This window comes from Chrysemys picta, chromosome 10 (genome assembly GCF_011386835.1).
Source record: "Chrysemys picta bellii isolate R12L10 chromosome 10, ASM1138683v2, whole genome shotgun sequence".
Lineage (NCBI taxonomy): Eukaryota > Metazoa > Chordata > Testudines > Emydidae > Chrysemys > Chrysemys picta.
Window position 1 is genome coordinate 71,234,170 of NC_088800.1, and position 12,596 is coordinate 71,246,765.

Genomic DNA, 12,596 nt, shown 5'->3' on the forward strand with positions numbered 1-12,596 from the left:
GCCGAGGGCCACACTGGGGAATAGAAATTGTATGGCGAGCCATGAATGCCCACAAAATTGGGGTTCGGGTGTGAGATGGGGTGCAGGCTCTGGGGTAGGGCTGGGGATGAGGAGCTTTGCATATAGGAGGGGGCTCTGGGCTGGGATTGAGGGGTTTGGAGAGCGGGAGGGGGATCAGGGCTGCGGCAGGGGGGTGGGGCACGGGGAGAGGCTAGGGGGTGCAGGATCCTAGTGGCGCCTACCTCAAACGGCTCCCGGAAGCAGTGGCATGTCCCTTCTCCGGCTCCTACACGGAGGCATGACCAGGCAGCTCCCATTGGAGCCGGAGCGGGGCCATACTGTGACTTCCAGGAGCCACATGGTGTGGCCCTAGCTGGAGTGGGGCCGAGCCGCGTGGTGCGGCTTGCGGGCCAGCTTAAAACGGCTCGTGGGCTGGATCCGACCTGTGGGCCATAGTCTGCCCACCCCTGAGATAGAGCATTGCCTGCTGGGACTTAAAGTCTCCTGATAAGCCAATGCCTCACTAATGAAGGCGAGTAAGGGCTGCATTGTTGAACTCCATCTGCATTTGACATGCCTGCAGCTTCGTCATCCATGTGTGATCACCCATGTGGTCATTTCTTGGCATATTTACACTGAGCTGTAATGGTTATTTTTGAAAATATATGGCCTGCTTGTCCTTTGATTACACTGCTCGGTGTTGTCCAGGAGAATGCTAATGGGTCAAATTGGTGCAAAGAATTCTTGTGGCCAAGTTATAAAAGGCCGTTTTCAGAAACTAATTCAGTAAATACCCTGTGGGTGTTTAGATTTTTATTCAGAGTTTTTTGTACATTGGATTCAGAGCAGTGGCGAATCTGGAGTGATGAAATTCTCTGGGTGCCTTGGAGAATGGAAGTAAGAGCTGCTTGAGAGTCGTTAAATCTTAATGTGTGTTGGAATTTAGTTTACTTTCCACCAAATGCGCTGCAGTTACTGTTATGCAGAGGAAGTGCTGCAGACAGTGTTTCTACTGCAGACTGCACGTGGAGACGACTAGACAATCATGCAGTCTGTAAGCAAATAGGCATTATCACTACCATTGCAATGTCCATTAATGCTTCACTTGTGGGCCTTTTTCTGCATTGATAGAGGCAGCTAAAGTTATTGGGGTGGACTGGGCAAAGGCCACTGTTTCCGTGCTTAGAAGTATCTGCCTCCATAGTAGCAATGCGAGGCAGCCTCTGAGCGCCAGTGTTTATCAATAGCTATTTCTTTCAGGAAATTCCAGCATTTCTTCTCTCAGCTCTTTACCTTCCTATTGAGCCTTCCTTATGCCTTTACTTCTCCTGCTCTCCTCCTGCTTCCTGCAGCACGGAGATCTGGAGCCAAAGTCTAGAAGGTGCTGTGTAGCAAGTGGCAATATGGTGAAAAAAGAAGACTCCCACCAGTACAACAGTTGACGGTTAGCCTTCTAACACCCACTGAAGCCCTCAAGGTGAAGGTTTTCCGGTTTCAGGACCTGACATGGATCTTCTTGAGTTGATGAGAAAGAGATCTGTGGATTAGCCAGTTTCCCTCCAAAGCTCACAAAGGCCTGAGCTCAGAAAGTTATATCTCTTGCTGACCGAGGCCCCAGGAACACAACAGTCTGTGTGGAAGGAGAAGCACAAGAAGCCAGCCAAACAGGGTCTGGCTGAGCACACCATCCATTCTATTTAGGAGCTTATAATCCTCCCAACCTTCTTTGGCCTGTGCAATCTACCAAGTATGTAGATAGTACCCCAATGTCCCCCTGGAGGGTACTCAAATGGAATAGGTACTTTAATTAAACTCTGCACCAAGAAGATCATCTAAATACCTATAATACGTTTACTGTGGAGCCTCTGGATGTCACTTTAGTAAGCAGATACTGACTCGGGGGGGTGTACATACCCCAGTTACCGTAACTGACTGACTGACACACACTTCTCCATAGTGGCACATTGCCAAAACTGAATAACGAATCCTTATCAGACATGCTGCTTGTCATGGGTAGTGCTTTGGACCAAACTGAGATTAAAATGCACACTCCATTATGTCACTTTTCCGGGGTTTAAAATTCTGGGTAAGATTTTAATTACACATTCTCCTCCTCTCCCCCATGGAGATGATGCTGTAGCCACCTGAAAAATGGACAGCATGATTCTTAACTGTAGGTCTCTTACCATTCAGTGAGTGGGTGATGATGAAAGAACTTTCAGACAGTATAGGGCTGAGTGACATTTTTATCCCTAAAGCTGCTAAATCCTTGTTTAGCTTTAGGCATAATCTGTGTGAATTGAGCAATCCAACCAATTCAAGCTGTTATGTATGACTAATTTCACTACGGGATTGAGAAAAGTGGAAATTGCATGTGGTGGTGGGGAAGTCTTCCAATTTTACTCAAAGTTCTTAATTTTGTTAGGCACATCTAAATCAAGAGTTCAAAAGTGCATATTGCCAAGGTTGATCTAAAAGGTCTGGTTTTCTGCAGTTTAAATTGAGATGGAAACATTAAAAAGCAGTTTCCCTAGTGAACTGCAAAGTTTTCAAGCTCACCGCAGTTCAGATAAATGGAGGCTGTGAAGTGCCCTAAACTGATAACATATTTTTCCTTAGAGAAAGTTGCTTCTGCATCAATATTTTATAGCCTAGCCAAGCCAACCAGTAAATGTGCCCAGGTGTGAAACTGTTTTAATTATAAGTAGCTTTGTTAAAAAGACTTTATGGCCTGAAGTATTTTTCCCCTGTAGCATTAAAATAGGCTTTCTTATTAAGAGTAATAATGAATTAGCACTTACAGCTTTTTAGATCTTCCACGGCATTTGGAGATGTGGGATGAATATGTATTCTCCCCAATTCCCATATGAAGAAGCTGAAGCAGAGAGTTTGGGGGCGTAAGGCCATCAGAGAAGTTAAAGTTAGGATTAAAACTTGGAGCTCCCTGTCCTTTGATTCCCCTCTTCTCTTTCTAAGCACTGTTGTCCCAAAAGGGTGACAAAGCATGTGTGACAGAATCTGAACAAAGAGGATTACTGATAAGCAAGGTTTAGAATATGACTCTCTACTTGGAGAAAAATTACTGTTGTGATGGTGGTGGAGTATTACCATTAACTGAAGTCTCTAGAGGTGGATATTCCTCCTGATCATTGGACTTTTTTCCTGTTCTTTCAAAGATCACAGTTAGTGGTTTTTCAGTACCTCTTGGGCAATTGCGCTTTTTCTCTCTCTCTGCCTGTGCCTTTATAAGCATGCTGAAGCTGGTATTTCTGCTCCACTGTATGTCACGACCAGTTTAGAGACTATGCAACATCCACCTAGTCAGGCTGAATCCTGAAGTGACTTTCAACTAATTATAAAGGTTTAAAAATCTGGCAACCTGGAAATGGCCTGTATTGTTCTTGGTAGGAGTAAGTTCCGGGATCTTCCTCATGATTCAGTGCATCTTCCCCTTACACCTCTCTGAGCTTTCTGTTTTGTAGTTTCAAGTCCTTGTTAGAAACCCAGATTTATAATCAAATTCTTTGTATAAGTAGCATCGAAACAGGCTTCATCCACATTATTACATTTTTACCTAAATATAATTCCCATTATATGTTCCAGTTTACCAAATATTCAGTTTTTCCATCCTCCACCCTGTCATTTCAAAGAGCTCTTTGTAATTCTTAGACACAAAACTACATTAAGATGAAGTTAAGGAGCAGAGTGTGAAAGAGTAACGTAAAGGTAAAACACATTACAGAGGTGTAATGTTCAGGGAGGTTACAAGACTTTCCTGGTGTCCTCAGCTGTGTTAAAGGAGCTTAACTTCCCTCATACTTAAAGCGTATGATAGTCAGATGTGCCAATATGTTGATGCAAGAGCATGTGAGGTTGCTATTAAACTTTTACATTAGAGCAGAAGGTTGATAAAGCTGAGGAATGTATTGCTTTTCAATATCCATTGGAGATGAAAGCAAAAGCCTTTAAGGTGTTGGAGTGTGTTATTGACAGTGTTGTAGGAAAAATTAAGGTGGCAAAAATGCAGGAGTCTTTTAACTACTGATTCCCCTGCTTTTATGATTTTGTGTGGATACCTGTGTGTCCTGATGCAATCTTAATGATCACTAAATATAGTTTATATTTGTTAATCTGTCACTAGATAGGCAAACCTCATACTCTCCCTCTCTCCTTGGATGTGTCTTTTGAGTTGTGAATTATTTTCTCATCTCTAGTGGCCTCAATTCTCCTACTGTTTTTGGCCAGCCTGAGATTTTATATCCAGGCAATTTAAGAAATAGAATTGAAAATTGGATGGAAACTCAGACTGTCACAATTACTTTACACACGCTTACAAATTACAAGCTTTTTTACCATCGCACTGATATTGTTAAAAGAAAACATCCACAAAGGAATTTCGCTTGCTTTTCTGTAGTGAAATATTGTCAAAAGTACTCAATCTTAGAGCAGGCCATTAGTTCTTTTCAGCCTGAAGGTCACCACATATGTGCAGGGGGAAGGATTTATAGATTGTGGTCAACTGGAATGAAGGAGCTGCTGTGGAAGGATACATTCAGTGAAGCATGAAATACGTTGTGTTCGGTGCAGTGCACAAGATATTAACTACAGCCTAGGAAGACTTCATCATGATGATTTGTTGCAATGAGAACTCTGCTCTACCCTCATCCACCCTTACAGTGGCTCACTTTAGGAGCAGAATTAAACACTTGGTCATGTGAGAAACTTTTTCAGACAGAAGGAGCTTCTGCATATTTTTATTAACAGGGTTGGAGCAAACAGGATCAGAATAAAAGCTAAGAAACTGATCTTGCATGGAACAGAGCAGTATGGAGCCAGGGCCGGCTCTGGCTTTTTTTGCCGCCCTAGGCAAAAAAGCCACCCGCCGTACCCCCCACCCCCAAGGGGGCAGGGGAGGGCGCTGAGTCCGGCTGCGGGCCCACAATCCCCGACCGGCCAGAGCGCCGGGGGGAGGGCGGAGGGCCCCCAACCGGCCAGAGCGCCGGGGGGAGGGCGGAGAGCCCAGCCGGGGCTCTCCGCTCTCCCCGGCAGCCAGAGTGGGGAGGGCGGAGAGCCCCCGGCAGCCAGAGCGCCGTGGGGAGGGTGGCGAGCCCGGCTGGGGCTCTCCGCTCTCCCCGGCGGCCGGAGTGCCGGGGGGAGGGCGGAGAGCCCCCGGCGGCCAGAGCGCTGGGGGGAGGGCGGCGAGCCTGCTGCGGCTCCGCTCTTCCCGGCGGCCGGAGCGCCGTGGGGACGGCGGCGAGTCCAGTCACGGCCCCGCTCTCGGGCCGGAGCGCCCCGCCGCGCCGCCCCCCTTCAGGCGCCGCCCCAAGCACATGCTTGGTGGGCTGGTGCCTGGAGCCGGCCCTGTATGGAGCCCATTTCCTCTAAACTGGAGTGCACATTCTTCTCATTGTGCCTTCCTGCACATCTGTCATAAGCCAGAGGGGTTGGTGCATCACTTAAGCCAGTAGTTTTCAAACTGCAGGTTGCGACCCAGTACTGGTTCGCGGAATGTAAGTCACTGGGTCTCAGCGGCTCTGGTCAGCACCGCCAACCGGGCCATTAAAAGTCCTGTCAGCAGTGCTGCCCAGCTAACGCAGGCTACTTCCTACCTGTTCTGACACCGCGCTGTGCCCCGGAAGTGGCCAACAGCAGGTTCAGCTCCTAGGCAGGGGGCCCATGAGGCTTTGCGTGCTGCCCCGGCACTGAGCCCTCCCTCCCCCCCCCCCGAACCCGGAGACCCTCCTGAACGCCAAACCCCTCATCCCCAGCCCCACCCAAGAGCCTGCACCCCCAGCCCAGAGACCTGACTCCTTCACGCACCCCAGCCCTGAGCCCCCAAACCCCTCATCTCCGGCCCCACCCCAGAACCCACACCCCCAACCCAGAGCCCTGACCCCCTCCTGGACCCCTGCTCCAGCCCAGAGCCCCCTCCCACACCCTGAACCCCTCATTCCTGGCTCCACCCTGCAGCCCTCACCCCCACACCATAATCCTCTGCCTGAGCCCTGAGCCCCTCCCACACCCCAAACCCCTCATCTCCAGCTCCATTGGGTCATAGGCATCAACAATTTTCTTCAACTGGATTGCCAGAAAAAAAGTTTGAAAACCACTACCTTAAACTGTACTTTGAAGCAATTGCACAATAAGATGCTTTATAAATTAGCAGTAAAGATGAGGCTTGTCCGATTATATAGCTTCATAATTATGGTAATTTATATCCAAATATACATATTGACACTTATTTCATGCTTAAGAGAATAATTAGCATTTCCATGATATCATATATTGTTTACCCTAATCTTACTCCAAACTGAACACTCAAGGAGTGTTCCTTTCTTAAAACTCATATAGTTTAACTATCTCTTGATAAAGGGAAAAAAAGGCAGAGTAGTTTTGAGAACAATTGATTTTCTGAAGACTTTTATTTTTTTCCTGCAATAGGAATATTCTGTGTCTCAACTGATTTGATTTCTAAATTGCACCTTCTTAAGATGTTCTAGAGTCTGGACAATGGTTTAATTCCTGCTCCCTGTAAAGCATATTTGCCTTGGATAAGTGTAAACTTAGTGTTCAAGTTAAACAACCATTTTATTGTTCGTAATATGGACAGACCAGTTTAGGAACAGATGGTCACAAATGATGCTCTCTCACCTGTCTCTGTGCTGAGGCTGAGAGCAGCAGAAATAAAATATTGTACAAGTCTCTCTTAAAATAGGGATATGATGGAAGGGCTGAATGTAGTTGGAGCTTTGTGGCTGGGAGATGAGAAATGGAGGAAACTGATTGCCTCCCCTCCCTCCCACCCTTCTCATTCCTCCTCCCCCAACAAAAACCAAACAAATAACCCAAACTGTGTGAGCACTTCCCTAAAAATGTTGAGCCAGTAATGAACATAGGATTTTTAAACATGGCCAAGCAAATTGCACAAGAAAACGGAAGCCAACTCTATATTCTGTATTAATCACGTAGTTCAGCCCTTCCATAGCTGTTTTCTATTTTTAGAAACATTGTCCTATCATTTTTGTCTTTAAACAAAGACCATTCATTCTGCAAAGAAGAGCTCGGGTGGGACAGGGATTAAATAGCATATTGTCACTCTAAGGAATATCTTTCTGAGACTGGAGATGGGCTTCCTGTCCTTACCAGACATTCTAGTAAGACAATCAGTATCTAAAGAGTTACCTAGGAAACTTAACCAGGAGATAGTTGCTTGTTATGGCCATTCTATAGGGAGAAGGCTCTTATTCTCTGAAATAGTAGAACATTGAGTGTAAATCCACTCAAACTGCAGCTATCCAGGGTCAGAGTGGTGAGGTGTGTATTTTGGTGCTAGTACAAAATATTGTTTGGGAAGATTTGCTCCCAGACCATTTTTTCTTCCTAAAAGAAAGGAGAGAGTAAACCAAGTAGACTTGGTCTGCAAGATTTCTATTTTATTTATTGGGGTTAGAGAAATACTACACAGATTCTCACTATACCATTTGATTATGTGGTAATGTGGGGCATGTGCATTTTTTTAGGGACAGGACAACTACGGAAATGAGCAATTCAGCTGTTTGTTCTAGAATTAACATCTGCTCCTGCTTTCTCTCTCTTTCAATAACATTCTGAGAGAGATTACTTATCTCCCATTGGCCACTGTGTGAATTAATATATCTTGAAAACAAATAAAAACATCCCCTTGAAATAGATATGCACGCTAAAAAGGAAGCATGTGGTCTGAACAGTGAAAAGGTTGGAAGGTCACACAAGTGTATGCTGGAAAGAAACGAGTCATAAGAACAAAAAATTTTCTAAAGCAAATGTTTCACTGGTATTCCTCACAAACTTATTTTTGATATCATGTGGTTCTATATTTAGCAAATTTGCTTAGAGCCTCGTGTCCAAGTTAATTTTTCTGGAGCAAGTTTCTATCCTGGAAACGACAATACATGATATCAGTGACATCTCTGGGTTATGAAATTTTTCCATCCTTTCTCCCTGAGTATCCGCTCTTCTCCTTCTCTAGGAATCAATAGACCTGGTTTTGGATTCTCACTCTGCTGTTGATTGTCTTTCTGGCCTAGTATAAGTCACTACAGCTCAGGTTTTTAAAGATATTTAGGAATTGCTGTGCACAGCATTGCAATGCCTAACTGATTTGGAAGCCTAAATCTCATTTTCAGAAGGGATTTAGGCACTTAGAAGCCACAGTTTCCCCATCTATAAAATTGAGACATGGATAGCACCAATTTTGAAAAGTGCTTTGAGGTCCTTGGATAATTGACTTCAATGGGACTTAAACATGGGGGCTTAACTACTTTGGGGCCAAAAAGATGGTGTGAGGTCATTACTGCTTGGTAGAACACCCCAGCAAACACGGTTACAAAAGGACTTCAGGATGGAAGTTAGGAATACTGTCTTGTCAGTACTTTTTAGAAATGTAATTGAAGAGTAGAAATTCTAGTTGATTTTGTTTGGGGTTACAGTGCAATTTATTCCTAGCTGTGCTTTACTATACCATTAATGGGTCCATCTTCAAACTTGTGGAAACAAACAGAAGAAAATCTAAAGCTTTCCTGTAGTATGATTGTTCAGAGGAGTCCTCAGATCTTGGTAGCTGGCAGCACCTCTGGTACTACTTTTCCTTTCATAATCCTGTTTTAATTAAAGAATGTAAACATTTAAGCATATTATAACAACTGCATTTACCACCTCTGATTTTCATTGGCCTCTATAAATCACAGAAGTTAGAGATAGAAAGAACTTCTTATTAGATCATTCATTCCACTTATCTCCAGGCTAAAACAGCATTGAATATAAAGGAAGGCTGAAAATATTTATAAATTATGTACTGTATTATGGCTGGATTTGAACTGGAGAGTCTATCCTTTTTAATCCGGTACTCTGCTAGTTTAGGTAAAGTGGAAACTAAGGATAACATTTAAAAGCCTCTTAGGCTCTTTTAGAAAATCACTTGGGTGTTTTTGAAAATTTTATTTAAGAACAACTGAGACATTTAATTACATATAGTGTTGTTGTAGCCATGTTGGTCCCAGGGTATTAGGGAGACAAGGTGAGTGAAGTAATATCTTTTATTGGACCAGCTTCTGTTTGTGAGAGAGAGAAGCTTTCGAGCTACACAGAGCTCTTCCTCAGGACTGGGAAAGGTATCCAAAGGAAGAGGCCCTCAGGAAGAGCTCTGTGTAGCTCGAAAGCTTGTCTGTCTCCCCAGTAGAAGGATTTTACTTCACTCCCCTTGTGACATTTAATTATAACAAACAATTATAATTGTTTTTGTAGTTTTTGTGGATACAAACTAACACGGCTACCCCTTTGATACTTAATTATAACAGATACTCTAAACAGTCTTTAGATCACAGGCATGTTTGTAAATTCAACTGCTATGGTGATATTGTAACTATTTTAATGTTGTTTTTTGTAGCTGATGCTTTTTTCAAAGCTGCAGTGAGCCTTGTTCCTGAAGTGCCAAAGATGATCAATATAGATGGGAAGATGCGGCCCTCTGAACCATTCCTCCTGGAATTCTTCTGTAATTTCTTTTCCACTTTATTAATTGTGCCTGTAAGTAACTTTAGCATGAATTGAAGTGTGGAGCATTTAATCCCGAACGCTTAAGGTGGCTATTGATATTTTAGCTTGTCTGCTTATAGACCAGACCTTGTTTTTAAATTGAGTATTTCTTACATGTTTTATTATAAACACTGTGTCCATTATTTATTTTTAAATTAAGATAAAAAATACTTCTGTTTTTATATATCAAAGCACATGAACGATAGTTGAAACACAGTGTCCAAAGTTACTTGAGCACAGTCAGCGTAAAACCCTAATCCTGTAGTTTTCATCGTAAGGCACCCCATTCTTCAAAAGGCAAAAACCTGTGAACAGACTCTGACTCAATCAGATTGACAGTGGAAGTGAATTTGAGTCAGAGACTAATGAAACTGTCCTGCCAGAAACTCCCAGACATTCAGATCTGGGGACAGCTAGCTTGAATGCCCAGCTGATCTTAACTGAGAGAGGAGAGGTTTTTCAGATAGTTAGGATCCAGAGTGTGTAAGTGTGTGCAGATCACTATCACCCCCTTGAATTGTATCTGGAATTGAACAATGAGCCACTGGAGTCTTTGGTGCGCTGGTAAAATATGCTCTCTGCTGATAAAGGTGCTAAGCAGATGCATTGCTGTGTTCTGTGCCTGTCGTTTGAGTAGACTTCAAAGGTGGGTGGTGTGACGGGTTGAATCACAGAAACCCTCTTGGTGTTGCCAACTGATGTGCCAAGACTACTACTGCCCCTGCTTTCCTGCCCTGCCAGTCTGGGATTTCAGTGCCCTGCCTGGTTTGAGCCAGACCCGCTAGCCTGCTGCAAACCCAGACCCAGGGTCTGAACCACGTCACCCAACAGCTGTAGGCTTACCTGAAAGCAGCTTACAGAAGTGTTTTTGTTTCTAACACTTAGATGCCCAATTTCCAATGGGGTCTAAAACCCAAATACATTCGTTTTACCCTGTATAAAGCTTATATTGTTTGCCCTCTATAACACTGATAGAGAGAGATGCACAGCTGTTTGCCCCCTCTCCCCCAGTATTAATACATACTCTGGGTTAATTCATAAGTAAAAAGTGATTTTATTAAATACAGAAAGTAGGATTTAAGTGATTTCAAGTAACAGACAGAACAAAGTGAATTACCAAGTAAAATAAAATAAAACACGCAAGTCTATGTTTAATCAAACTGAATACAGATAGAATCCTCACCAGTTCCAGAATGCTTCCTTTTACAGACTAATTTTTCTTTAGTCTGGGTTCAGCAATCACTTACACCCCTTGCAGTTACTGTTCTTTGTTTCAGTTTTTTTCAGGTACCTTTGGGGGTGGAGAGGCTTTTTTTTTTTTTTTTTTAGCCAGCTAAAGACCAAATGGAGGGTCTCCCAGGGGTTTAAATAGACTTTCTCTTGCGGGTGAAGACCCCCTTCTCTCCCCTTTGCAAAGTCCAGCTACAAAATGGAGTTCTGGAGTTACCTGGGCAAGTCACATGTCCATGCATGACTCATTGTTTTTACAGGCAGAAGCCATTGCCCACATGGTATGTTGAATGTTTTCATAGTTTTAGATACAAGAGTGATACATTTATAGAAATAGTTTGAACACACTCAGTAGATTACAAGCTTTGTAATGATACCTTACAGGAGACCTTTTGCATGAAGCATATTCCAGTTCTGTTATATATATTCATAAGCATATTTTCATAAAGCCTTATGGGGGGCACCGACCATCACAGGTGGGTACAGTGCTCTAATCGGGAAGTGACACAGCCATGGATAATGGAGTCATGGCCCACGTCTGAATCAGTATAATCAGAGAAAAATAGCTGTGAACCTCCTACCTAGAGCAAGTACATAAGGAGGGGGCGGCAGGAGGTACTTCATGCCGCATGAGCCACTTGAAACTCTAGAAACAAGGAAGGATCCAGAAGTACCCCTAGATGGTGAACCTCTTTGGGACAGGTATGTGCACTTCATCAATACGAGGGAGGGTCAGATACTAACCTTGCCATGTTCTCTGGTTGTTTCTCCCAGCTGGCTGAAACAATCTTTATCTGGACTGAGTCTCAACCTACTCAGCATCATCCAGCCAGGAACTTGGGAAAATATGGACAATATACTCTCTCTTGATTCAGTGTCAAGGGTGCATTAAGCTGAGTGTCATCTGCATATAGATGGTACTGCCTCCCAAACTACATTTCTCTCACCCCCCGATGGTGTACTGAGCAGGAGGAATGAGGATAGAGCACTGCTGCATCCTGTGTTAAAAGAGCCCATTGTGTGGATAAGCAATTGCCCAATACCACTCTCTTCAATCTCTCTAAAAGGAAGACTTGGGGCCAGTTTAACCATTAAAGATCTTCATTACTCATGGATACAGTACCCATGTGCTTGATTTATGCCAGCTATGAAGAATGAGGAACCAGAACCTCCGTGAGTGAAACTGATCCTGAACTGATAGGGTGTCAATCCAGTCTGAATTTCCACCATCTGTTACCTTTGTTAGACGGTCCTGGCTTTACTCATGAAGCTGGAGTGGGGGAAGATGGACATGAAAGGTTTTGCCTGTAGAAAGGCTGTTACAGTTATTGGTGGTGCTACAGAGAAGTATATTGACTCTTTGAGTTTAGATGTCCTTCATGGGTTCAAAACAGAATATACATCACACTTGAAAGGTCTCTGAAGAGAATCCTCAGTGCTCTCCTAGTGCATGTTTCCACACAGTACTGGCATGGCACTTTTTCTCAGCCTAAGGGATTTACAGAACATTCCTTATTAAGCAATAAAAGGACTTGAGGTATTGCGAACGTCAGTGAGTATAAATAAATAAGTAAAAAGGGACCTTCTATAGCACAGTTAGAAATATGAGCAGAAAATAAAATGAGATTCAATTTGGGGAAACTGCAAACTAATACGGTATATATGCATATTAGATTTTTTCCCCAGTGCACAGTAGAAAGGGGAAACTTGGAAAGCAATAATAATACCTAATTTTGTCCATCCTGTTGGTTAAACATCTGTATTACAGAACCCTCACACTTAATTTAACAGAC

The 12,596-nt window shown here is 43.5% G+C and overlaps 1 protein-coding gene across 5 annotated transcripts in view; it reads left to right on the forward strand.

Annotated features, from left to right (window-relative positions):
• Positions 1-12,596, forward strand: part of VPS35L (VPS35 endosomal protein sorting factor like) — a 124,278-nt gene that overhangs the window by 79,892 nt on the left and 31,790 nt on the right. For 3 of the 5 annotated variants that reach the window (XM_042853225.2, XM_042853224.2, XM_042853223.2), the window contains exon 27: positions 9,425-9,564. The exons of the other annotated variants lie outside the window; for them this stretch is intronic. In XM_042853225.2, the coding sequence (XP_042709159.2) occupies positions 9,425-9,564 (140 nt within the window). The remainder of the gene's footprint in view (positions 1-9,424; positions 9,565-12,596) is intronic. 5 annotated transcript variants of the gene reach the window in all.